Source organism: Lynx rufus, unplaced genomic scaffold (assembly GCF_022079265.1).
Source record: "Lynx rufus isolate CCGP_SWC_20201006 ecotype Redwood Valley unplaced genomic scaffold, mLynRuf1.p SCAF_15, whole genome shotgun sequence".
In the NCBI taxonomy this organism is placed as follows: domain Eukaryota; kingdom Metazoa; phylum Chordata; class Mammalia; order Carnivora; family Felidae; genus Lynx; species Lynx rufus.
In genome coordinates, this window is record NW_025814829.1 from 40,243,581 (window position 1) to 40,271,368 (window position 27,788).

Here is a 27,788-nt window from a genome sequence, read left to right on the forward strand (position 1 = left end):
TCTGCATATCCCAGGCATGGTACTAGCCCCTGGGTGTGCCTGAGTAAACCAGGGATCACATGGCCCTATTCTTAGCTTACAGCAGAGAAGGGCAGAGGTAGAAGCCATTACAATCAGTGTAAGAAGTGCTACAGGGGCACCTGGGTGGCTCAGTTAAGCGTCCAGTTAAACGTCCAGCTTTAGCTCAGGTCATGATCCCACATTTGTGAGTTTGAGCCCCACATCGGGCTTTCTGTTCTCAGAAAGCGCAGAGCCGGCTTCAGATCCTCTGTCTTCCTCTCGCTCTGCCCCTCCCCCACTCTCTTGCACACGCACGCACATGTGCTCTCTGTCTCTGTCTCTCTCAAAAATAAATGAACAAATTAAAAAAAACAAAGAAGAAGTGCTACAGCAGGGAGGTGTGGGCAGTATCAGAATATACAGGCACCACCCAGGCAAGAAGCAAACTTTCCTCCACCTTGTGTCCCTGAAGTTTCCTTGGGAAGGGCCAGGCCCTCACTAGCACCGCTAGCATACTCCTATTACACCTGTTAGCACCTCTTCCCAATTCCCTCAATTTAGTTTTCCTCTGAAATCATGTATTCTGACGACACGGTGGAGCCCTACACACAAAGCTTATTTAGCACACAGGAGCATGGATGATCTCCACTGACCTTTGATCTTTCCAATTAAGAAGTTCTTTGAGTTCACGATCTGATCCATGTCTGAACGGATGGTTCCTTCTAGGTTCTTCGTCAGAGTTCTACATTCCTCCTTCAAGGCACTTAATCCTTCTGAAACCTGATGCCGAACCAGTTTGTAGGCCTCCTCAAGGAGCTGCAACAGAGAACAGCACATAAATCTGGGCTCGGTCACGTGCAAGCGACTGCTGGAGTCAAGTGGGGGGGGGAGGGTTAATCACAGATTATCATAACATAAACAAACCTGCATGTGCACTCTAATTGTTCTTTCAAAGTTTGAGTCTGTTTGGATCAGTCCTCATGTAAGTGAGACTGAGCAGACTCAAGATAGGCAGTTCTCTACACAGCAAAGAAATGATTAAAAAAAAAAAAAACCCTGCCCCACCCCCAAAAGAAGGGAATTCGAGTAGCACAGTCACATAGCAAAATGATCACTTACACCAAGCCAGGCCCTCTTTCTGTCATTCTTCTTCCCCTTCATTTTGGGCAAAAGGTCTGTCTGAAGGGTTGGCAGGAGCTCCTCCATCACCAGGTTACTTAGGATCTGTGGAGAGGAAGACAGCCGCGGAGTCTGTTAGTTGGTGATTGCTGAATCTGAGCATCAGGCCAACCGAAGTTGTCATCATTGGTCGTCCCTATCCAACATAAGATTGTCCTGGGCTATATAAACTCAGGTAGACTATCAACAATAGCCAAAGTATGGAAAGAGCCCAAGTGTCCATCGATGGATGAATGGATAAAGAAGATGTGGTATATATATATATATATATATATATATATATATATATACATATACATACAATGGAGTATTACTCGGCAATCAAAAAGAATGAAATCTTGCCATTTGCAACTATGTGTATGGAACCAGAGGGTATTAATAAGCGAAATTAGTCAGAGAAAGACAAATATCATGACTTCACTCATATGAAGATTTTAAGACACAGAACAGATGAACACAAGGGAAGGAAAGAAAAAAATAATATAAAAACAGGGAGGGGGACAAAACATAAGAGACTCTTAAATATTGGGGCCCCTGGGTGGCTCAGTCAATTGAGCATCTGGCTTCGGCTCAGGTCATGATCTCGCAGTTCGTGAGTTCGAGCCCTGCGTCAGGCTCTGTGCTGACAGCTCAGAGCCTGAAGCCTGCTTCCGATTCTGTGTCTCCCTCTCCTTCTGCTCCTCCCCCACTCATGCTCTGTCTCTCTGTCTCTCTGTCTCTCAAAAATAAGTAAACATTAAAAAATTAAAAAAAAAAGAGAGACTCTTAAATATGGAGAGCAAAGGGTTACTGGGGGGGGGGGGGGATGGGCTAAATGGGTAAGAGGCATTAAGGAATCTACTCCTGAAATCATTGTTGCACTATATGTTAACTAACTTGGATGTAAATTAAAAAAATTAAATTAAATTAAAAAAATAAACTCAGCTAGGCTGATAGTTTAACTCTGGTTTTGAGGCTACAGAAATCTCAACTAAGACAATCTTCGAGGATAAATGTTCTTAAACATCTGCAAGGAACAGTAATGTCTGCTGACGGCTCCTCATCGGGAAGGACAAATTCCTCAGATTCAAACTTCTCAGATTTAAACCAAAAGAATCTAGTGCATTTAGGATAAAAGGCAAAACTTTCACTATCGATAAGGGCACCCTTAGCAACATTGTGAAAGGGGTCAGGCTTTGTTTTGGTGGCTTGAGTCCTGGCTTGTGTCCCCTGAGACCATCATCCTCCTCAAGCTCCCTTGGAATCTGTGTGTCCTCATGTTCTTTGTCCCTGCTGTTCTCTGAACCCCACCTCCATCCTCTATAAAGTTTAGAAAAAGATGGGGGTAACACACAGTTGGGGCAACTGGATGCTTGTGGGATGAACAGAATATGGGGAAGGGGATCTGAAGTTTTCAGAATGCTAAAATTGTTTCCAAGTCACTCCTAAAGTGTTGCTTGGCCCAATGAAAAAATTTTTTTGAATCTGAGCAGTGTTCTCTGTGTCAATGTATTACAATGCTCCTTCTTTAACTACCTTCTTTAACTACCCACCTTCCCCTGCATGGAGCAGATTTGTTCAGATTCAGTTTCACTATGAATCTTTTGGGGCTCACAGCTTAGTTTTCAATATCAGGCTATAAAAAAGATTTACAAGGGAAAAAGTAATTTTGAGAATGGTAGAAAAGTAGAGAATCATTTGACATCTGTTCTATGAATTTAAAATAATGTTCATGCAAAATAATTGACCTCCTCATAAAAATTCAAATTAGGCTTTGGGAATTATGGACAATTTTTTCTGAGGTCATTGGTCAGCCTTGTGCTAGTGGAAATACTTATGAGCTCACTAGATTTTGCCTTCCACCAAGGGCTCTGTTACAGCAGGGTGTAACACATTAGCTGAGCTGAACAGGAACACTCCCAGGGTGGGAGGTGGATGAGCCGTCCAGTCCCCCTGTGCCTGTGGGTTCCTAGGAGAGAAGTCTGCTCAGGTCAGTGCAGGGAGTGGGTCTCCTGTCACCTGAAATATTGAACTTCATGGTATGACAAAGATTATAATGGAGACAGGATTTCTGCTAGTTCTTGTGATTCATCGGTGGAGATGTTTTTCTTTCTTAGTCATTCTTTGGGAGCAGTCACGAGGTGAACTAGAATTTTTGAGGAATTTACAAGGAACTTGATGTGTGCAAGCTCCATGGAGTTGAGGAGATCCAACAATTAGATTCAAGTAGGTAGTTAATAATCCATTGACCCTCCCCCCCCCATCCTGCACAATGGAGTAAGTCCTTAGTTGGAACACATCTTCCCAAGAGTGATGAAAATGTAGCATAGGGAGAAGGAGCTAAGAAAATAAAGAGACCAAAGCCAGAACTTAAAAACAATGGGAAATATTATCTTAGTTGAAAGTGTTACATTCAGGGTCATAATAATTGCCTGCTTCACCCTTCTGCAGAGACTGGTTTGAGTCTAAACATAAGCATGAGAGGGGTTTGAAAAAATCAAAATGTTACAAAGGCCAAAGGGGGAAAAAATCATCTATTTGGGTAGGTTTATAGTTTTCTTTTAGTCTTTCCCATATAATATTCCAAGACATTCAGTTCTATTTTATAGTTTAGGGAATTGAAAAGGAAATATGTCTGGGGGGGGAAGGAGGAGAATAGGAGTGGTTTGCAGGGGTGGGGGGCTTGACAAGTCATAGGGCAAGGCAGAGCCTCAGAGTGCTGGGGCCCAACTGTGTCCATCCCAACACCGAGTCCCCCTCTTCCCCTAACCTTCAGCCCCACCCTCCATCCTTGTGCTGCCTCTCAGCTTCCCAGGGCCTTCTCTGAGATTCCCTACCTGGGTCAGCTCTCCATGAGCAGGGTCCAAAGTTCTGGGGCTGTTCTAGGGAAAGTAGCTACTTTAATAAATAAACTGTGCTAATGAAGGGGTTCCTCAACCTCTCTCTTCAGAACAGGATCCACTGGGTCTCACCATAAGGGCCCTAAAAATACCACTTTTGCTTAAAAAAAAAAATGGTGTGTGTGTGTGTGTGTGTGTGTGTGTAAATTTAACTTCTAGGATATACAGATTTTATTTTTATTTTTTTATTTTTTTTTTAAATTTTTTTTTTCAACGTTTATTTATTTTTGGGACAGAGAGAGACAGAGCATGAACGGGGGAGGGGCAGAGAGAGAGGGAGACACAGAATCGGAAACAGGCTCCAGGCTCCGAGCCATCAGCCCAGAGCCTGACGCGGGGCTCGAACTCACGGACCGCGAGATCGTGACCTGGCTGAAGTCGGACGCTTAACCGACTGCACCACCCAGGCGCCCCTAGGATATACAGATTTTAAAATTCCATCACACATATAAGAAATCAAACATGCCATTAGGTTGTTCAAAATCAACCACACCATGTGTTACCTTCCAGATGTGGGAAGGTGTGAGATCCAGAGAGACTGCCCTCCTTCCTGAGACTGGCCTGATAGTCTGACCAGGCTGTCGGCCTTGTGCCTTTTGTGTTGCTGAGAGGCCATGGGTGAAAGAATCCATTTAAAGGGGCACGTTTGAGGTCATTAGACAAAAGACAACCCTGAAATGTATGGAGAAGGCCTAAAACGTGGACAGTTTTCTTGTCTTGAAACCACCTGTTCTGTGGGAACTATGAACTATTTTCTCAGCTCATCTGGTTCATTTAAAGGCAAATTTAAATTTACAATAATAATTACAAAATAATAAAGATATATTTATTAAATAAATATATTGCTACAAGAAATAATAAATATACCAAATCACTGTAAATGCTTTACATCTTGCAAAATGCTTTCCTTCAGGACTTCATTTGATACATTTTTTATAGACAAGTAGGATATATATTGACGGTTTTACTAGTACATAAATATTTTCACCTTAATAGTCTGTAGGCAAGTTATCCTAAGATATTTGCTTTGCCTCGGCAGTTGCCTAAAAAATCACCACTGCCATGAGGGCCCACCAGACTTGCTGTGTGAGTCATTACTATGAAGATAATAATGTAATAATGCTGAACATCTGAATACCAGGCCATGAGGTTAGAGGGGGGTGACGACAAAATGATGATCAAGTAAGTGCTTAGCAGACAGGAAAAAAATGCAAATAAACCCAGTGCTTTAAACAGAAGATGTCAGTATGGAAGCCAATTTGATATATTTTTAAAAAAATAATAAAATAAACAGAAGATGCCAGGGGCGCCTGGGAAGCTCAGTTGGTTAAGCATCCTACTTCGGCTCAGGTCATGATCTTGTAGTTCATGGCTTTGAGCCCCGTGTGGGGCTCTGTGCTGACAGCTCAGAGCCCGGAGCCTGCTTCAGATTCCATGTTTCCCTCTCCTCTCTCTGCCTCTCCCCTGCTCTCTCTCTCTCAAAACTAAATAAACATTAAAAAAATTTAAACAGAAGATGTCATATTCTCAAACTCAGTTACGTCATGCCATTTTCTTTAACTACATAGCTTCTCTGGGCCCCTGACCTCTTTTTCCTGTGAGTCTGAGGACAGATGCTGCTTTGGCTTCATATGTGAGGTTACAGAGAGGCGGACCCCCACTAGGCCCCAGACAGGAAGGTTTTGGAATTCATTTCCTTTCTCCAGCTTCTCGAAGGAGAGCCTGATGTGGCTCGAAATGGGTTTTCTGTCACAGACTGGCACTGTGACTTCAGCCAACCTCTCTGAACATTCTTTCAACTGGAGGGTTTTGGACAAACAACCCTTGAAATGCCTTTCCGGCGCTCACATTGTCTGAGTCTAACTTCACCATAGATATTCAGATTCCTGGGGGAGCAAAATTTCTTATTGGGTCACTTGATAACTCCAGCTTTTACTGATCTCGTCTCTGTTTTTGTTTTGTGTTGTTCTGCTTTCCTACTTATGGTATTTTTTATACTGCAAAATTAGCACCTTCCTATCACTGCTGGCTGCCAATGCTTTATGATGTCCATATATGTACAGACCCACATGTCTACCCACATACACTTCTAAGGCTGCCTCATTCTCGGGATGTTTCTAGGTATGTCTTGCCTCACCACAAGGGCAAGGGATGAGTCATTTGCTTCTCTTGCACCTTCTAGCGCTTAGCACAAATCAACCCAAAGCAAAAAAACAGAAAGTCAACTCAATCCAAAGAAAGGTTTCATTAAGTACCTGTTTTCAATGGCATCGAGAAAGAAGTGAGCTGACATGAGATTCTAAATGAAAAGATTAAGCAAATAGCATAGCTAAACTTGAGGAGTTAAGTAAATGTTGAACTTGGTATAGCCCCATGGTTGGTGCTGATCTTTCACTGGACCAGGAATCGGAAGCCATCATTTCCTTTGCCATCTGTCCACTTAGCATGGGAGCATGAAACTATCAGCTGCACAGGGCAGGGACCATCCTGTTGTGCCCATCTCTGGATCACCAGCCCCAGCATGGTGCCTGGCATAGAGGAGCTCAAAAGCTATTTAATGAATAAAACTGGACAAGTCACTTCACTGCTATATACCTCCCTTGGTTTTCTCATTTACAAAATTGGAAATACTAATAACCTCATGAGATCGATAAAATGAACACACAGAATTAGGATTTGAACATTAAAAAGTATTACACAAAGGCATTTTAATACTGGTATATCTACTAAATATGTTGGTTTATTTGGCAGGCCAATCAGCGTCAAGTGCTTCAGCCTCCCCTTTTGCTTTCATTTTTCTTTATGGTATAAGTACGGTTAGTCCTTAGTCCTCTCAGATTGATGAATGGATATACTTCCCCCAAATATCAGAAACCAAGAGTTAGCCAAAGTTCTGGAATAAGTCTCAAGCTAAGAAATAAATGAGTTTAAAATCCACCAAAGCAGGGGTGGGTGGGAAAGAAGAAGTCATATGGTTAAACAATAACGAACAGCCCCATCATCATGATCAAATGTTTTCGGCTTCAGATGTTTAATGACCATACGAAGGCAAGGCCTCATCCGGTCTCCTAATAACAAATTTCACTGGCCCCCAAAAGAGGCACTCAGGGAAACGAGGGGAAATTAAAGAACAGCATGGTTGGACCCTGTGTGCCTCTAATTAAATAACGCCGTTCCCACTCTCCTCTTCCTGGCTGAATCAGCTGTGTGATTGGTGTCCTCATGGACACAGTTTCCTTGGAGATTTGTAACAACGTCCCTGGTACCAAGCCAATGGACATGCTTAGCCCATGACTGGCATTTAACCAAGGTCATAGGAAAATTATATCAGACCATAGAGGATAGAAAACTAGAAGAGGTAAGTAAAAACGCATAGAAAACTGTCTTAATGCTTTTAAAATGTATTTCTTTGACTTCATTTATAAATCATTCAGTAAATAAAGACAAGTGCGTGTGCCAAATAGTTTTCCAACAACGTCTCACTTAATGCTCAATACCCTGCAGGGCAAACATTATCATTACTCTCTTTTTTCAGAGGAGTAACTTGAGACTAAAAGAGGTTAAATAAGTTGGCAAGATTTAATCCAAGTAGGTTGACCTAAGCCCCCATCACACACTTTGAACTATGCCACACTGCTCGTGTTGGATTGTGGTCTGGAAGCATGAGGTCATTTGAAAGAATAATGCTTTGTAAAGAAAAGAATAGAAAATAATGGAGGGGCGCTTGGGTAGCTCAGTCCGTTGAGCTTCAGCTCAACTTCATCCGACTTCAGCTCAGGTCATGATCTCGCGGTCTATGGGTTCGAGCCCCTCATCGGGCTCCGTGCTGACAGCTCGGAGCCTGGAGCCTGCTTCGGATTCTGTGTCTCCCTCTCTCTCTGCCCCTCCCCCACTCATGCTCTGTCTCTCTGTCAAAAATAAACATTAAAACAAATTTTTTTTAGAAAATAATGGAAGCTCCTCGTTGCGGTTGCCCTGTTTTTATACTGTCCTGTTTTGCTCCTGTCTGGAGGTGTTTGCAGACGGTACCCAATACTCTGTGGACCAAATGCATCTAGACAATGAGAGAAACGGCCTTCGGAACCACATCTTCCACTTTTTTGTGTGTGATTATTTATCCTGACCCTGACCTCCTACACACAGACAGAGAAGAGAATCCCAAATTCTGAGCCCATGTTACCTGGACTTCATCCCCAGTGATCATTTCCCATGAGCCATAGTGTCCCTTCTCCTGCCGGAAGAACTGCACAGCTTCTAGAAAGGCTTGGGCTTCAAACGTCGTCTGCTTCATGTAATCTAAAAGAAAGAGGCAAGGGCACTTAGCAAAGAAAAACACTTCTACAGTTTACCATGGTTCTTCGAGTGTCATGGTTCAGAGACCTAATGTTACCTGAATATTACGAAGGATAGAATTACGAGACACAGAAAAATGAAGCAGATCCTGAATTCAAAGTTCATTTGCAGATGTGTGTCCTCTTGCTTGCTCACCACCATAGCAGCTGATTAATTCCATCAGTTACTGGGCATACTGGTTAGGACTAGAAGCAGATCTAGCCCCATTTGTTTCTCTCTTATAAATGTTTCCCTTGGGCACCTAGGCACCTAGTGGCTCTATGCCTCCAACTGTAGCACCTCACTAAGGCAGACCATTCTTTACCAGGGCCTCTGGTATCCACAGTATCCGCTCCCAGTTCCCTGAACAAAACTCCGATTTCTTTGTGACTTATTATCAAGTTGCTGTCAAATATGCTGATTTATGCAAATAAAGGATGACAGTTTCTAACACTTTATATAGCAAGATACTATTCTTCTAAACATGTTACACATTTCACTGAAACCTTACAAAAACCTGTGAGGTAACAGGGCGCCTGGGTGGCTCAGTCGGTTGAGCATCCGACTTCGGCTCAGGTCATGATCTCGAGGTCCATGAGTTCGAGCCCCGCATCGGGCTCTGTGCTGACAGCTCAGAGCCTGGAGTCTGCATTAGATTCTGTGTCTCCCTCTCTGCCCTTCCCCTGCTTGTGCTCTCTCTCTCTCTCAAAAATAAATAAAGACTAAAAAAAATTTAAAAACCAAAACCCAAAAAACCTGTGAGGTGAGTGCTATTATCATGTCGACTATACAGATGCTCCAAAAGCCCAGAAAGATTAATTAATTGCTTAAGGTCATACAGCTAGCAAGCGGGTGAACTCAGGTATTCTGATCCCAGTCAGAATACACTATGCTATGCCAGCACTATGCTATACTACTTCACATATTAGTTTTATGGTTTTGCCCTTCCAAACAGATTAGATTTTAAAAGGTGTTGTATCTGAGAGGTAATGTTTAATGCCGGATTTTAAGTGTAGTCGAGGAAGCAGGGGCTCAACAGCCTTCCCAGAATTCCACAAATCACACCACGAATGCAAAAATTCTGCGAGGGACTGAATGCTTTGTGTCCCCCAGAAGTCATATGTTGAAACCCTAATCCCCAGTATGATATTTGCAGCTACAGCCTTTGTGAGGTAATCAGGTCACAAAGGTATGTTGGGATTACTGCCCTTATCATGATGGGATTAGTGCCTTTATAAGAAGAGAGCTCTTCCCCCGTTTTTGGCTCTCTCTCCAAACACTGGATCTGCGGGTGCTTTGATCTTAGACTTACAGTATTTTTGTTATAGCAGCCCAAATGACTGAGGCAATTTTCAATGCACAAAATATCTGTTAGAGGATACAATGATAACAGAATTATAAAAATCTTTGCAGGGGAATACATTTTATAAATAATCTAATAATAAAGAATAGAACAGTAAATAAATCAAATCTTAGGGGAAATAAGGCAAAATGAAGTGACTGAAAGGGCCAAGTCTCTTGCCTCCAGCCTCTCCTCTAGAACATGAAGCTCTCTTGCTAACAGCATATGATCTGCCTTTATAGGGCAAATTAGATCGGTCAGTTCAAGGCAGCTGATTCACTGGGGACATTCGGAGCTTCAGACAATGGGATTACTCAGTCAAGGAATGAATGGTTGCTAAGTGGGACGAGGCTGAACTAAAAAAGGATCAATGTGCTCCAGAAGGTGACAATCAATTAATAGGCTGTAGATAACTACATTGAGATTTATTTACGAGGTCATAAGCCTCAGGAACTTGGAAAAGGGAAAATACAATTCAAGGCTAGCCTTGATAAGATTTTCAAGCAGGGGTGCCTAGGTGGCTCAGTCAGTTAAGTGTGCAACTTCGGCTAAGGTCATGATCTCATGGTTCCTGAGTCTGAGCCCCACTGTCAGCGTGGAGCCCACTTTGGATCTACTGTCCCTCCCTTCTTTCGCTGTCCCTCCCCCATCCCCATTCCACCTCTCCCACCACCACCCACCTCTCTCTCTCTTAAAAATAAACACTTAAAAAAAATTTTTTTTTAATGAAAAAGAGTTCAAGCAAAATTCTCCACAGTGAGGATACCACAAAGCCCAGAAGTTCCACCTTCAAAAATGTGGGACAGTAACTGACATTTCTAATATTGACATAGAGTTCTGCTCGAGCTCTAAATCAGAAAAAGAGCATGTCTGAGAATCAAGTTTTTAAATTGATGTATTTCTTCCTTGTTATTTTTTTCTGGTTTGGCAAATGATTTAGTGTTTAATCTTTGAGGCTTGGAAAACACAAATTAAAGTCTTGGTATAAAATTGACAACAAGGGGGCTGTGATATGGAGCTCAGTACACTGGGAGGGACTTTACCAACAGAGATGGAAACTGTAATTGCTACACTGAGATTCAAGATTGACTCATGAGCTCTTATTTTTAACAGCTGTTTTCATTTCCAACCTCAGGAAACAAAGACATGGAAGAAAATGTGGTACTTGGATGAAGTGAGTACTGCCAGACCTGCGAACCTCAGAATAAGGTTTTAAATTCATGTCTTTACCAAAAGCATAAATTTACTTATTTCTTCCCCCACTAACCTCAGCAACCAAAGGAGGTATTTGAAATCCTACTCCTACCTTCTATTACTCTATCAAAGCAAACTATAGCATTCCCACTATAGTTGTGTTTTCAAAAACTTCTGGAAAAAATAACTGAAGAAATGGAATGTGGAGACAATGATGTGGGAGTCAGAGAGAAGTCCAAGAGGAAAACAGGGAGCTGGAATATAGTAGTGGTGGATGAAGCACCTTCATACAGGCAGAGAAGAAAAGGGTTAGTAATCAAATGAACCACACAGGAAATTATAGTAATTGAACACCAGCAATGAAGCCTGAAAGAATGAGGGCAGGGATCTGAATTCTGGACTCTCTACCATTAGGATAGATTTAAACTGCATTTTAACTACTCCTTGACCATAGGGGAAAAAAGGATCTAACCTACTGATTCATCATTAGATTTTCAGGTTATAAACTGATTAGGTAAATTAATTTATACAAAACTTTTAGGACAGTATCTGCCACATAGCAAGTTGTTTTATGGATATTGGTTCTTATTATCGTAAGCCAAGCTCAACAGCAACTGCCAGATCATTAAGGAAATGAAGAACAAAGGTGTGCTTTGTAAGAGACAGAACTGTATTGCAATAGTAATGTGACCTTCATTTCTTCTAAGTTCTTTGCAAAGGCATCGCTGAACTCAGCCAGAATGTACAGGTGTTTGAGAGAAACCGGATTATCAGTTATTTGATCAACTTCCTGCCACAGATCTCATGAGAACAAATCCCAGGATCACAATCGTCCACTCTCCTGCCAACAAGCAACTGAGAGTTTAGTCCAATGGTCCCCAGAATCAACAATGGCCTTTGCTTGTTAAATCTTCTCCGTGTAAGCTGACTTAGAAAAATGGCAGGTATCAGCTCCAACTCTACTTTTCCAACATGCTGTAATTATGAAGTTGCGGAGAACTTAGATATCATTAAATCCAGATCCCTCATTTTATGGCTGAGGAAATTGGAACAAAAAATGGTTAATTTCTTAGCCGAAGGTCACACAGCTGGTCAGAATCAGAGCCAAGAGTTGAAAAAGTAGCTCTGGCATGTCATAAGCGGCCTTGGCATTCATGCTTCCTTAAGTCACAGACTAAGAGAGCTGCAAGTGGTCTTAAAGGTCACCTACCCTAAGCTCTCATTCAATGCTAGAAGCCCTCAGAATCCCAGACACTCATCTGGCCTCGGCTTGAATATTTCCAGTGACAGGAAACTCACAATTTAGTGAAATAGTCATGGAACTGCTCTAATTATTTGAAAAATTTTCCTTGTATTGAGCCAAAATCTGTTTCCATGAACTCTCATTAATCCCATTTCTGATTTTCAGAGCAAAATAGACAAGTTTACTTGTCCTCTTCTGTAGGGCAACTCTAAAAGAATAGCTGAATATCCTTATTTTCCCTCAACCGTTCTTTAAACAATATAGTTTTGGGGATCCTTTAAATTCAGCCCTACCTTTTCTTTCCTTCCCTTAGTAACCAATTCCATTTAGTCAATATCTTTCTTAAATTTGGCCCACACTGAATACAACCCACTGAGTATTTTTCAACTTGTGTAAATTATGTAAAGTAGAAAGATTACGTTCTTTTTTTTTTTGGTCCCTAACTTCCTTTCTAAAATACAAATACATCACACCATTGACTCATACCTTTCTTATAGTCACATAAGATCCTACAACTTTTTTTGTATAAAACCCCTGTCAATTTAATCCTTTCCTAACCTGTACTTCTGCTTTTGGTTTTGAAGTACAGGTTTTAACACTGCCCCTAATAAATTACAACTTACTGTGATCAACTCAGTGCCCCACAGCCTGCCAAAATCATTTAAAAATTATAATTGTTCCCAAACTCCCTTTCACCTCTGTAACATTCAACTATTTTGGTGGGCTTACTTTCTGTGTTTTATCCAACTGACTGATAACAACATTCATCAGATCAGGGGCAAGGACAGATCCCTGGGAAATTCTAAACATTTCATAAGATATGTGGGAGAGACATCTTGGCCATCCATTCAACTATCACATCCTCAGGACCAAGACATGTCTATTCTCCTTAGTCTCTCCCTTTTTCGCATCTGTGCAGTTGCATAGAAAACTCCTATTTGGGAGATATGATTAAGGATTCTGCAAGGAAAAGAAAGCTTCTCTATGCCCCTTGGGGAAGAGTTATTCAGGGGGCCAGCTTTTGTTTCCTCCCCACCCCTTACACAGATTTACAGCATGTCTGAGTCAACTGAAACACCAAAGCTCTAAGGCCTAGGCAGTCATTCTGGATTTTGACTCTGGCTGCTGTGTCGGGACTCCCTGACTCAGGCTGGGTTTGGAAGCTGCGTTGTTATTTTATTTTATCGGTTCACTGCGCCAAGCCATGTTAGCTGATCTGCCTGGTGATCTGTAAAAGTTATGTAACTGCATTACTCACTACACTGCTATGGGGTTCATGTCACTAATGTATACTTCGAAATTGTCTTTAGCTTCAGGTCGTATGTCGTCTTTTCTGGGAGAGCTGCAGCAAGTCAGTTTGCCCTAGTTTCTTCTCTAGAACAAAGGAGAAGAAGTACAGTGGCAAGTAACCAACATTTATTGAATACTAACAATAGAAGTATAAGCCAATGTTTATACACACCATCTCATATAATCCTTCCAGCCATCCCATTAGGTAAGGATTAATAGTCCCAGTTTTTAATTTTTTAAATGTTTATTTTTGAGAGAGAGGGAGTGCAAGTTGGGGAGGGGCAGAGAGAGAGGGAGACAGACGATCTCAAGCAGGCTCTGTGCTGACAGCAGAGAGCCCAATGTGGGGCTCAGACTCAGGAACCGTGAGATCGTGACCTGAGCCGAAGTTGGATGCTTAACAGACTGAGCCACCCAGGTGCCGCTTAATATTCCCACTTTAAGGCTGAGAAAGAAACTGACTTCAGGAAGGTTGAATAATTTGTTTAAGCTAATATGTGGTCAAGAAAGGCCTACTCTTACTTCCAAAGTCCTGTTATACAGTCTATGGTTTAATTTTTTTAAACTTTTTATTTTGAGGTAATTGTAGATTCATGTGTTCTTAAAAGAAATAATACAGAGATATCCAATATACCCTTCACTCCATTTCTCCTAACAGGAATATCTTGCAAAACCATAGCACAATATCACCACCAGGAAATTGACATTGATGCGGTCTCACCAGTTTGATATGTATGCACATGTACATGTGTGTATGTTTGCATATGCATGTATATGTGTGTGTGTTGTGGTTTGACTTTTAAATTGCGTTAAATTTCCTTTCCTTATCAAGGTTTAGAACCATTTAATTCTAGAGTTTGAATATACCATAGGATCATCTAGTTCAACCACTCGTTTAACAAGTGAGCAGACTGAAGGCCAGACAGAATGTGACATTCTTAAAAACAGAACAAAAGAAAATACTACGGTGGAATTAAAAATGAATGGGGTCCATTCTAACGAAATGGTAATAAAAGTTTTTATTTTAAAAATTTATTCATGACCTAAGCAAATATTTATTGCCATATTATAGATGATAACTCATGAGCACTAGCCCCAAGATTACTTAGAAGTCCCTGAATTATATTTCGTAAACTCTAGACTAAAACATATATCTGCTGACCAAATCTTATTTGCGTTAGTGGATACAGACCTGCCAAGAAGAGAAGAGGAATAGGTCAAGAAAAAAATGTGTGCTTCACGGAGATCCAGGCACCTGAAGATGAGTTATAACGGTGTTGCTCTAGGTGAAAATACAAAGATACAGAACTCACTCTGAGGATATAAATGGCTTCTCAAACAGATGGCAGAAAGGTTTTCCAGTGAAGATGTTTTGATAAAAGTTTTTAATCACATAGGAAAAGGCTGCATGCCTCATTTGATTAAAAGCAGTACATCTCATGAATTCTTGATATGTCAATAAATATTAAAAGACTGTCAACAGAGAAAAGGAAGTGGTGATTACTAGAACAAGTGAAGACAGACTAGCCCATTTCCTTCACACCGACATACTAGATTGGCAGATTAGAAGGCTGTTGGAGACATCCTGCATCTAGATTCTAGCAAGGCAATTCTTAAGGCTTTATATGCTTTTGATTGACACACTGAAGATATTTAGATTGGTTGATAATGCCAGTACACATAATCGACTAAAGAACTTCAGTGACGGCTGCTGGTTAAAGGGCTGACATCCTAGAGGAAAATCTTGAGGGCACTGCCCTTAAAACATTTTCAATTACTTAAAAAAAGCAAGCTAGATAAGCCCAGGGTTTCACTTAACTGCGAGCCCAGTGCAAGTTAGTGATGTGATGCAGTTGTACACAGGGCAGGTGAGGTTGGGCCATGGGACTGTGGAGCATAATCAGGACAAGGACAGTCATAGATGGAATCTGAGATACGCTCCTAAGAAATTACCATTACACACTTCTAGTTGATGCTGAGAAGCAGAATATTTTACAAACATCTTTTTAAAAAGTGGAGTGCTTCTGAAGGAGACCAAATAAATGAGGAGTCTCACAGCCTTGAAAAGAAAAAACCTCGAGGAAAGAGATCTTCATCATCTACGTGAAGATCTGCAACGTAAAAGAACACTGGACTTGTTCCATGTAGATTCAGATACACAGTCAGGTCTGCATGGTCCAAAGCACAGTGTGGCATATTTTCACTGAAATAGGGAACAGATTTCTAACACTTATATGTATCTTAGAGTGAGGCAGGCTCCAACTGGGTGTCAGAACTCTCCCTCAAGAGGAAGTGCTCCATCTGGGCTGAGCTGCCTTGTAGAAGGTATGCAGACATGCTCAAACCCCTGTCTTATACACTCTCAGAACATCATGTGCCTCCTCACCATAGCACTTACAATAATTATAATTTCATAGTTATTAGTGTAATCATTTGAAATATGCCTTCCCCTAGCCTGTAAGTTCCAAGAGGACAGGAACTTTCTCTGTAGTTTGCATTCACCACTGTATCCTCAATCCGTAGCCCAGTGCCTGGCACATAAGAAAGAGAGAGAAAAAGAGAGATGGAGTGGGGAAAGGGGGAAAGGGGGAGGGAGAGAGCGAGGGAGATAGAGGGAGAGAGGGAAGGAAGGGAGGGAGGGATGGAGGGAGGGATGGAGGGAGGGAAGGAATTTAAATACTAGAGGGAGGGCAAGATTAAATCTCCTTTTAAAGTTCTGTCTAAACCAAGATTCCTTCCTTCCTTCCTTCCTTCCTTCCTTCCTTCCTTCCTTCCTGCTTTTCAACAGCACAAGCAGTGGGGAAGAAGGGAAGAGGGAGAAGGAGGGGAGAGGGAGGGGGAGGGAAGGAGGAGGGGAGGGGAAGGGGGAGAGGGAGAGAATCTTAAGCACAAAGCCCAACGTGGGGCTCCATCCCAGAACCCTGAGATCACAACCTGAGCCGAAACCGACTGAGCCACCCAGGCACCCCAAACCAAGATTTCTCAGTTCCAGATAAGACCCAAGTGTCACAAATGAATCAGATTCTCTCTTAATAAATCTCTTTCTTACTGCTGTAAAGAGGTACTGAAGGGAATTGACATACTCTACCCCCGTGCTTCTCGGACTTTGGTGAGGATCAGAAAAACAGATTGCTGAGCCTCACCCCCAGACTTTTCAGATTCAGTAAGGTACAGGGCGGAGTCCAAGAATTTGCTTTTCTAATGAGCTCCCAGATGATGCTGATGCTTTAGGTACAGGGGCACACCTTGAGAACCATTCCTCTACCCAACATACGGGGAGTGGTTCTCAAACATCAGAATCACCTATGTGCTTGTTAAAAATGCAATTCTTGGAGGGAGCTCCTGGGTAGCTCACTCGGTTAAGCATCTGACTTTGGCTCGGGTCATGATCTCATGGTTTGTGGGTTCAAGACCCGCATCAGGCTCTGTGTTGACAGCTCAGAGCCTGAAGGCTGCTTTGGATTCTCTCTCTCTGCCCCTCCCCGGCTTGCACTCTCTCTCTCTCTCAAAAATAAATAAGCATTAAAAATGCAATTCTTGATCTTGCTCTAGGAATCTGCATTTAAAAAGCTGTTCAGCAAATTCTGTTGCAAGTGGTTTATAAACTATAGATTTTGAGAAAACACAAATTGCATAGAAGAAAAAGATACAATAGAAGACCATAACTTTTGAATGCTTATTAGCATCTTGATGAACTTATTCCCTCATTATCAGGTTAGGAAATGTCCCCTCTGCCGACTGCTCACTCACTTAACACAAAAGAACCCTTGTACTTAAAGTGATGTATAAAAATAGTACTACAATGAAGCTCTGTCAAAAGGTATGTGGATAAGGAAATACTTTGGGCAGGTTCCTACAGACACCATTTCAAACAACTAGAACTCTATCCATTGAAGGCAATCATCACTGTCTAGACATAAATCCTCACTTGTGACCCTGGTTGAATCTCATTTTCTCTTTTTTGGTACTCAGTTGATATATAGACTATGTCTTCTGTGTGGCAGCCTTCTTTTCCTTAGCATAAACAATCCCATTTACTTTAAGTTTTTTCAAAGCCTTAAAAAAATAAAAATGACCTCTCTTTCAAACAGTAAGGATGGTGTCATCAAAATCCTGATAAGGGAGGAGAGAATATTTGCTTCCCTCTAAATACCATGAAGATGGTCTGTGTCCTGAAGCTGTGTTCATTGAACATGCTTTCCATGGACCTGAAAGAGTTGATCTGTCACCCTATCCGTGTTAGATACCTGGGCAGAGTCAGGCCAGGAGAACAATAACACAATCAATGATTTCCTATATGCCCAGGACAAACATGTATGTCTTTAGATGGGGGAGATTTGTATTTGAAGACAGCAAGTGCAGAACGGTCTTCCAATATCCTAGTAACTATTCATGGAGATCCTGCTGAAATGATCTCAAAGGAAAAAAAATAATCATGCCCCAAAACTGAAATGAAAATGATCTAATTTCCTCTTTAAAACGTGAATTGTAGGAAGACGTCACTATGTAATGTTCACAGGCAGTTGAGGCAGTGCACATGCGCGGGTAATCTTTCAGCTCAGACCACAGAAACTGGGTCACGTGCATATCGCTGCCCTTGTGGGGAGTTGTGTGGCTTACTCCCTGCAGGCAAAACGTGACCACACAGCCTGGACACAATTTAAAGCAAGCTTGAGTTTTCAGATAAATAAGGAAGATGCTCCTCTAGCCACAGACTTGCCCTTCATTTTTGATGACACTTTCTCTTATTCCTGGAGATGATTGTTTACACATGGGTCTTATAATTGTCACTGCAGCACACAAAAACGTTAGGGAAATTCTTCCTGACTGCGTCTATGGATGACCTTTGTCTTGTGAGCTCAAAACACCTTGTGTAATCTTACCCACGTTGGTGGGAGGACGCTTTCTACAAGTAAGGCAGACAGGGGAAGGACTTGGCCAGGTTTACGTTACAGAACAAATCACTGGGGTTAACTGGCATCACTTTATCATGTCCTAGCCTGATACACCCACAGAGTATAGCACCGTCTGCCGATGCTATCTGGGGATTTTCCACTCATCGTCATTACCAATGATTAATAATAGCATCCAGCTTGCACTTGTCAGAAGTTCTTACAGTTTACATCTCATTTGAGTCTCACAGCTATCTCATGAGACAGGTAAGCCAGATGTAATCACTCCTAGGTAGCAAATGGAAAACTCAAAATCAAAGAAGTTGAAGTCATTACCCAAGGTCATATAAATACATAACTCATTTCACTGGGTCATCAAAGGAGAGTAAAAATAAGAAGCAGGAAATAAGGTTCTAGTCCTATGCAAGACCTCAAAAAGGGCCTCACCTTACTTAAAACGTCTAACTACAGCAGAAGTTGTAACAACTTTTGTCTAGGATAAAATATGTCTCCTTATCAGTAACCTTTCCCCAAAGACCTAAAAAATCGGAACTGCCCCAAGCTCCATTCCCTCCCTGAGAACTAGGGATGGCAGCTACAGCTTCCTGGATGCGCACTGCCTGCTCTGAAGAGGAAGGTTAAGACTGGTTAATTGAATGGCCTCCTCCTTAGGTCTGGAGAGGCCATCTATAACTTAGTCCTCAGGTTCTTAGGGGCCAGATCATTTTTTAAAAACTGGGAACTTTAGGGGAGCCTGGGTGGCTCAGTCGGTTAAGTGTCCGACTTCGGCTCAGGTCATGATCTCATGGTTCATGGGTTTGAGCCCCGCGTGGAGCTCTGTGCTGACAGCTCGGAGCCTGGAGCCTGCTTCAGACTCTGTGTTTCCCTCTCTCTCTCTCTGCTCCTCCCCTGCTTGCACTCTCTCTTTCCCTCTCTCTCAAAAATAAATACACATTAAAAAAATTTTTTTTAAACTGGGGACTTCAGCAATCAGGTACCAATAAAAATAGTGTCTACATTCCTGACCTATTACAAGAAAGGGCAATGCTGCCAACAGAGTTCTTTTGAATTTCTAGGTTAACTGAGCCCACAGTGTGTACCCGTCTTGCATAATTGCTTCAAACCAAAGATACTTGGAAAGCATCTTGCTGTTGTGGTGGTTGAAAACCTATAACTGCATTAGCATACACTGTCTCACTAAGGGATCTTTGTAGGTAAATATGCAATTTTGTCATGAAAACCCGAAGCGTTCACAATTATTTTCAGTAAAGTCCAAGGAGCATCTTGCTTAATAACTTAGCTAATAACAAATTTAAGCAAAGCTTGATAAGATTACTGAATGGAATATTACGCAGTCACTAAAATAACGATTATGATGACTCATCTGTGTCATGGAAAAGTAGTTTGAAGAGAATTTTCACTGCAAAAACAAGATTATAAAATTATACATACATCCTGATTAAGCAATGTAAATATTCACCCATGTGATTGAAAGGGAATGCATAAGAAATAAAAAGTGAGATATGGAGGATTTTGTATTTGTAGCTCAAACTTTATGAAATGTTATACTATTATCCTTAGGAAGATCTGTGGTGATCTAATAACTTTTTTTTAATACCAATCCTCTCGTGACCATGAGCAAGATTTGCCTTTCTGAAGTCCAAATGGTCCTGTGGCAGTTCGCCTCTTGGAATCTGAGAACCCTTATGAGCACCGGCAACTGCCAAATCATAGCACATTCCATGGTCCAGACATTCAGGATCCACACTGGGGTGTTTGTAAAGTAAATGAACTGAAGAGTTCATTCTTCTTTCCCTCTCCTTAAAGGTATTGCTTTGTGCTGTTTGCTCAGAATAGGTCTGCACGCCTCCTTCCAGTGCTTTCTTTCCAATGAATGGAGGGGGAAACCCTTACATCTTGGAGCACTTTCAGACTTGTCACAAATGTCCTTTAATGTATTATTACTGTCCCCTGCTTGTCATGACAACTGACACAGTGTGACAAGCATCAGAAGCTGGAGGTTCATCGGTGACACAACTGGATAAACTTGTGTCCCCCTACACCATAATGTCTTTGAGGACAAGGACTGTCATATTCATCACCGTATCCCAATGCCATAACACAGTGCCTGGCACCAAATGTTCTTTTGAGCAGACCGACGAATGAAGAAAAAATGGCTGAATGATACAGAGGCAGCACAGAATGGCGGGACAACTATCTGCTGGGAATCAAAACGGGGTGTCACTTTGTCTATGGGAGTTGAGGTAAGTTACTTTGCTTCTCCGGGCCTAATGTATCACATTTGAAATGAAAGGCTTTCAGGTCTTCTTGTTCACTGTGAAATAGTGTAATTTTGTGATAAACTGCAAATACAGTTAGTTTATCAACATGGGGTAGTGTTTTTCATGACAGAGATCTAACTTGGGGATCCAGCTGCAGGACCACCTTATTCTTTTCTTCCCACTAAACCTCTCTCTCTCAAATATGCATCTTTCTCTGGGCTTCACCAATTAATGTGGCTACTAGAAAATATTAAATAACATATGTGTTATACTGGGTATTTACCCAAAGAAAACAAAAACAGTAATTCAGAAAGATATATGCACCCCTATGTTTACTGAGGCATTATTTACAATAGTCAAGAGATGAAAGCAACCCAAGTGTCCATCAGTAGATGAATGGACAAAGAAGATGCGGTATAGATACACAATGGAATATTACTCATAAGGAATATTACTCGTAAGAAAGGATGAGATCGTGTCATTTGCAACAACATGGTTGGACCTAGAGGGTATTATGTTAAGTGAAATAAGTCAGACAGGGAAAGACAGATACAATATGATTTCATTCATATGGGGGATCTAAGAAATAAAACAAGTGAACAAGCACACAAACAAAAAGCTAGCACAGAAACAGATCCTTAAATACAGAGAACAAACTGATGGTTGCCTGAGGGGAGGGAATGGGGGGATGGGCAAAATGGGTGAAGGGGAGAGGGAGATACAGGCTTCCAGCTGTAGAATGAATACATCACGGGGATGAATGGTAGAGCTTATGGAGCATAGTCAATGATAGTGTTAACAGTGGTGCATAGTGACAGATGGTAGCTATACTTGTGGTGAGCACTGCCTCATGTGTGGATTTGTCCAATCACTATGTTGTACACCTGAAACTAATGCAACGCTGTGTGTCAGTCATACTTCAGTTTAAAAAAATTACATACGTGCCTTTCATTATATTTCTAGTGGACAGCACTGATCTGAATCTCTTTGCTCTCCCCTCTGCTCCTTCCATTAACCTGAATAACAGCTCAGTTTGTGGCTATTTCCACTGGGCTTACCACATGGGCTATTTAATTAAGCGACTGAAATAGTGAAATTATTCAAGTTTGTCATTTTATTGTCCATGATAAGACTACAGTGAAACTGATTTGTCTTCTATAAAACACAGAATCATTAACTTTGATGCTCATATATGTGTGGTCTATAACATACCCCCCCCATTTTTTCCTTGAAAAAATAAAATCTGCCTTGTATCACTTAATTAAACATTTAACAAAAGCACTGTGATTTATGCAATCTTCCAGTTCTCCAGAAAACTCACCATACTAGTTTGGGTATTTGAGTCTAAACTGAAAAGCCCTTAAAAGATTCCATCTCAGCCAGAAACTCCTCTTTTACGAAATGCTGAAGAACAAAACACATTACATCCTTTGCCCAAATCAGAACTACCAGTTGGAATATAGGTCAGTTCTTCATTACCTTCGTTAACTAAGGAAAGCGATGACAATGATAATTCTTAAATCTTCATGTTTGCTTCTGTACTGTTACAGAAGCTTTTTGTGTATTTACATTTGAATTCAGATGAGTCCAATGTTGCAATGATTCACCCTAGTTTTTTAAAAAAGAGCAAAGTTGGGGCACCTGGATGTCTCAGTCAGTTAAGAGTCTGACTTCAGCTCAGGTCATGATCTCACATTTCGTGGGTTTGAGCCCCGTGTTGGGCTCTGTGCGGACAGCTCAGAGCCTGGAGCCTGCTTCAGATTCTGTGTCTCTCTCTCTCTGCCCCTCTCCAACTAGCACTCTGTCTGTCTCTGTCTCTCAAAAAATAAAATAAAAACATTAAAAAAAAAAAAAGAGCAAAGTTGCCTTGTGGGGAGCTAACTCAGCCTTTCCTCTTTCCTTACTCTAAGTGAGAGTGGATGGCATCTCAGACCAATGAAACTGCTCACTTCTCTTCCTGTCCTTATTTGTTCCTTATCCTTCCCACTGAACGCTCTCTGGCCTGCATGCATGCACTCACATGTGTGCACAAACGCACGTATACACACACAGAAGCAAATCTGTCCCTAGGCTGCAGACAGTAATCAATACTGGTTTTATTTTTTTTATTTTTTTTATTTTTTTATTTTTTTTATATATGAAATTTATTGACAAATTGGTTTCCATACAACACCCAGTGCTCATCCCAAAAGGTGCCCTCCTCAATACCCATCACCCACCCGCCCCTCCCTCCCACCCCCATCAACCCTCAGTTTGTTCTCAGTTTTTAACAGTCTCTTATGCTTTGGCTCTCTCCCACTCTAACGTCCTTTTTTTTTTTTTTCCTTCCCCTCCCCCATGGGTTCCTGTTAAGTTTCTCAGGATCCACATAAGAGTGAAACCATATGGTATCTGTCTTTCTCTGTATGGCTTATTTCACTCAGCATCACACTCTCCAGTTCCATCCACGTTGCTACAAAGGGCCATATTTCATTTTTTCTCATTGCCACGTAGTATTCCATTGTGTATATAAACCACAATTTCTTTATCCATTCATCAGTTGATGGACATTTAGGCTCTTTCCATAATTTGGCTATTGTTGAGAGTGCTGCTATGAACATTGGGGTACAAGTGCCCCTATGCATCAGCACTCCTGTATCCCTTGGGTAAATTCCTAGCAGTGCTATTGGTGGGTCATAGGGTAGGTCTATTTTTAATTTTCTGAGGAACCTCCACACTGCTTTCCAGAGCGGCTGCACCAATTTGCATTCCCACCAACAGTGCAAGAGGGTTCCCGTTTCTCCACATCCTCTCCAGCATCTATAGTCTCCTGATTTGTTCATTTTGGCCACTCTGACTGGTGTGAGGTGATACCTGAGTGTGGTTTTGATTTGTATTTCCCTGATAAGGAGCGACGCTGAACATCTTTTCATGTGCCTGTTGGCCATCTGGATGTCTTCTTTGGAGAAGTGTCTATTCATGTTTTCTGCCCATTTCTTCACTGGGTTATTTGTTTTTCGGGTGTGGAGTTTGGTGAGCTCTTTATAGATTTTAGATACTAGCCCTTTGTCCGATATGTCATTTGCAAATATCTTTTCCCATTCCGTTGGTTGCCTTTTAGTTTTGTTGGTTGTTTCCTTTGCTGTGCAGAAGCTTTTTATCTTCATAAGGTCCCAGTAATTCATTTTTGCTTTTAATTCCCTTGCCTTTGGGGATGTGTCGAGTAAGAGATTGCTACGGCTGAGGTCAGAGAGGTCTTTTCCTGCTTTCTCCTCTAAGGTTTTGATGGTTTCCTGTCTCACATTTAGGTCCTTTATCCATTTTGAGTTTATTTTTGTAAATGGTGTGAGAAAGTGGTCTAGTTTCAACCTTCTGCATGTTGCTGTCCAGTTCTCCCAGCACCATTTGTTAAAGAGGCTGTCTTTTTTCCATTGGATGTTCTTTCCTGCTTTGTCAAAGATGAGTTGGCCATACGTTTGTGGGTCTAGTTCTGGGGTTTCTATTCTATTCCATTGGTCTGTGTGTCTGTTTTTGTGCCAATACCATGCTGTCTTGATGATGACAGCTTTGTAGTAGAGGCTAAAGTCTGGGATTGTGATGCCTCCTGCTTTGGTCTTCTTCTTCAAAATTCCTTTGGCTATTCGGGGCCTTTTGTGGTTCCATATGAATTTTAGGATTGCTTGTTCTAATTTCGAGAAGAATGCTGGTGCAATTTTGATTGGGATTGCATTGAATGTGTAGATAGCTTTGGGTAGTATTGACATTTTGACAATATTTATTTTTCCAATCCATGAGCAGGGAATGTCTTTCCATTTCTTTAAATCTTCTTCAATTACCTTCATAAGCTTTCTATAGTTTTCAGCATACAGATCCTTTACATCTTTGGTTAGATTTATTCCTAGGTATTTTATGCTTCTTGGTGCAATTGTGAATGGGATCATTTTCTTTATTTGTCTTTCTGTTGCTTCATTGTTAGTGTATAAGAATGCAACTGATTTCTGTACATTGATTTTGTATCCTGCAACTTTGCTGAATTCATGTATCAGTTCTAGCAGACTTTTGGTGGAGTCTATCGGATTTTCCATGTATAATATCATGTCATCTGCAAAAAGCGAAAGCTTGACTTCATCTTTGCCAATTTTGATGCCTTTGATTTCCTTTTGTTGTCTGATTGCTGATGCTAGAACTTCCAGCACTATGTTAAACAACAACGGTGAGAGTGGGCATCCCTGTCGTGTTCCTGATCTCAGGGAAAAAGCTCTCAGTTTTTCCCCATTGAGGATGATGTTAGCTGTGGGCTTTTCATAAATGGCTTTTATGATCTTTAAGTATGTTCCTTCTATCCCGACTTTCTCAAGGGTTTTTATTAAGAAAGGATGCTGGATTTTGTCAAAGGCCTTTTCTGCATCGATTGACAGGATCATATGGTTCTTCTCTTTTTTTTTGTTAATGTGATGTATCACGTTGATTGATTTGCGAATGTTGAACCAGCCCTGCATCCCAGGAATGAATCCCACTTGATCATGGTGAATAATGCTTTTTATATGCTGTTGAATTCGATTTGCTAGTATCTTATTGAGAATTTTTGCATCCATATTCATCAGGGATATTGGCCTGTAGTTCTCTTTTTTTACTGGGTCTCTGTCTGGTTTAGGAATCAAAGTAATACTGGCTTCATAGAATGAGTCTGGAAGTTTTCCTTCCCTTTCTATTTCTTGGAATAGCTTGAGAAGGATAGGTATTATCTCTGCTTTAAACGTCTGGTAGAACTCCCCTGGGAAACCATCTGGTCCTGGACTCTTATTTGTTGGGAGATTTTTGATAACTGATTCAATTTCTTCGCTGGTTATGGGTCTGTTCAAGCTTTCTATTTCCTCCTGATTGAGTTTTGGAAGAGTGTGGGTGTTCAGGAATTTGTCCATTTCTTCCAGGTTGTCCAATTTGTTGGCATATAATTTTTCATAGTATTCCCTGATAATTGTTTGTATCTCTGAGGGATTGGTTGTAATAATTCCATTTTCATTCATGATTTTATCTATTTGGGTCATCTCCCTTTTCTTTTTGAGAAGCCTGGCTAGAGGTTTGTCAATTTTGTTTATTTTTTCAAAAAACCAACTCTTGGTTTCGTTGATCTGCTCTACAGTTTTTTAAGATTCTATATTGTTTATTTCTGCTCTGATCTTTATTATTTCTCTTCTTCTGCTGGGTTTAGGCTGCCTTTGCTGTTCTGCTTCTATTTCCTTTAGGTGTGCTGTTAGATTTTGTATTTGGGATTTTTCTTGTTTCTTGAGATAGGCCTGGATTGCAATGTATTTTCCTCTCAGGACTGCCTTCGCTGCATCCCAAAGCGTTTGGATTGTTGTATTTTCATTTTCGTTTGTTTCCATATATTTTTTGATTTCTTCTCTAATTGCCTGGTTGACCCACTCATTCGTTAGTAGGGTGTTCTTTAACCTCCATGCTTTTGGAGGTTTTCCAGACTTTTTCCTGTGGTTGATTTCAAGCTTCATAGCATTGTGGTCTGAAAGTATGCATGGTATAATTTCAATTCTTGTAAACTTATGAAGGGCTGTTTTGTGACCCAGTATATGATCTATCTTGGAGAATGTTCCATGTGCACTCGAGAAGAAAGTATATTCTGTTGCTTTGGGATGCAGAGTTCTAAATAGATCTGTCAAGTCCATCTGATCCAGTGTCTCATTCAGGGCCCTTGTTTCTTTATTGACCGTGTGTCTAGATGATCTATCCATTTCTGTAAGTGGGGTGTTAAAGTCCCCAGCAATTACCACATTCTTATCAATAAGGTTGCTTATGTTTGTGAGTAATTGTTTTATATATTTGGGGGCTCCGGTATTCGGCGCATAGACATTTATAATTGTTAGCTCTTCCTGATGGATAGACCCTGTAACTATTATATAATGTCCTTCTTCATCTCTTGTTACAGCCTTTAATTTAAAGTCTAGTTTGTCTGATATAAGTATGGCTACTCCAGCTTTCTTTTGGCTTCCAGTAGCATGATAAATAGTTCTCCATCCCCTCACTCTCAATCTAAAGGTGTCCTCAGGTCTAAAATGAGTCTCTTGTAGACAGCAAATAGATGGGTCTTGTTTTTTTATCCATTCTGATACCCTATGTCTTTTGGTTGGCGCATTTAATCCATTTACATTCAGTGTTATTATAGAAAGATACGGGTTTAGAGTCATTGTGATGTCTGTATGTTTTATGCTTGTAGTGATGTCTCTGGTACTTTGTCTCACAGGGTCCCCCTTAGGATCTCTTGTAGGGCTGGTTTAGTGGTGACAAATTCCTTCAGTTTTTGTTTGTTTGGGAAGACCTTTATCTCTCCTTCTATTCTAAATGACAGACTTGCTGGGTAAAGGATTCTCGGCTGCATATTTTTGCTGTCTAGCACCCTGAAAATCTCGTGCCAATTCTTTCTGGCCTGCCACGTTTCAAAAGAGAGATCAGTCACGAGTCTTATAGGTCTCCCTTTATATGTGAGGGCACGTTTACCCCTTGCTGCTTTCAGAATTTTCTCTTTATCCTTGTATTTTGCCAGTTTCACTATGATATGTCGTGCAGAAGATCGATTCAAGTTACGTCTGAAGGGAGTTCTCTGTGCCTCTTGGATTTCAATGCCGTTTTCCTTCCCCAGTTCAGGGAAGTTCTCAGCTATTATTTCTTCAAGTACCCCTTCAGCACCTTTCCCTCTCTCTTCCTCCTCTGGGATACCAATTATGCGTATATTATTTCTTTTTAGTGTATCACTTAGTTCTCTAATTTTCCCCTCATACTCCTGGATTTTTTTATCTCTCTTTTTCTCAGCTTCCTCTTTTTCCATAACTTTATCTTCTAGTTCACCTATTCTCTCCTCTGCCTCTTCCATCCGAGCCGTGGTGGTTTGCATTTTGTTTTGCATTTCCTTTAAAGCGTTTTTCAGCTCCTCGTGACTGTTCCTTAGTCCCTTGATCTCTGTAGCAAGAGATTCTCTGCTGTCCTGTATGCTGTTTTCCAGCCCAGCGATTAATTTTATGACTATTATTCTAAATTCACTTTCTGTTATATTATTTAAATCCTTTTTGATCAGCTCATTAGCTGTTGTTATTTCCTGGAGATTCTTCTGAGGGGAATTCTTCCGCTTGGTCATTTTGGATAGTCCCTGGTGTGGTGAGGGCC

The 27,788-nt window shown here is 41.1% G+C and overlaps 1 protein-coding gene across 1 annotated transcript in view; it reads right to left on the bottom strand.

Moving 5' to 3' along the window:
- The window catches only part of NIBAN1 (niban apoptosis regulator 1), a 158,980-nt gene that overhangs the window by 22,297 nt on the left and 108,895 nt on the right, over nucleotides 1-27,788 (bottom strand). The window contains exons 6-8 of the mRNA XM_047076900.1: nucleotides 8,239-8,354; nucleotides 1,120-1,224; nucleotides 654-816 (exon numbers count right to left, since the gene is read on the bottom strand). Of these exons, the coding sequence (XP_046932856.1) occupies nucleotides 654-816; nucleotides 1,120-1,224; nucleotides 8,239-8,354 (384 nt within the window). The remainder of the gene's footprint in view (nucleotides 1-653; nucleotides 817-1,119; nucleotides 1,225-8,238; nucleotides 8,355-27,788) is intronic.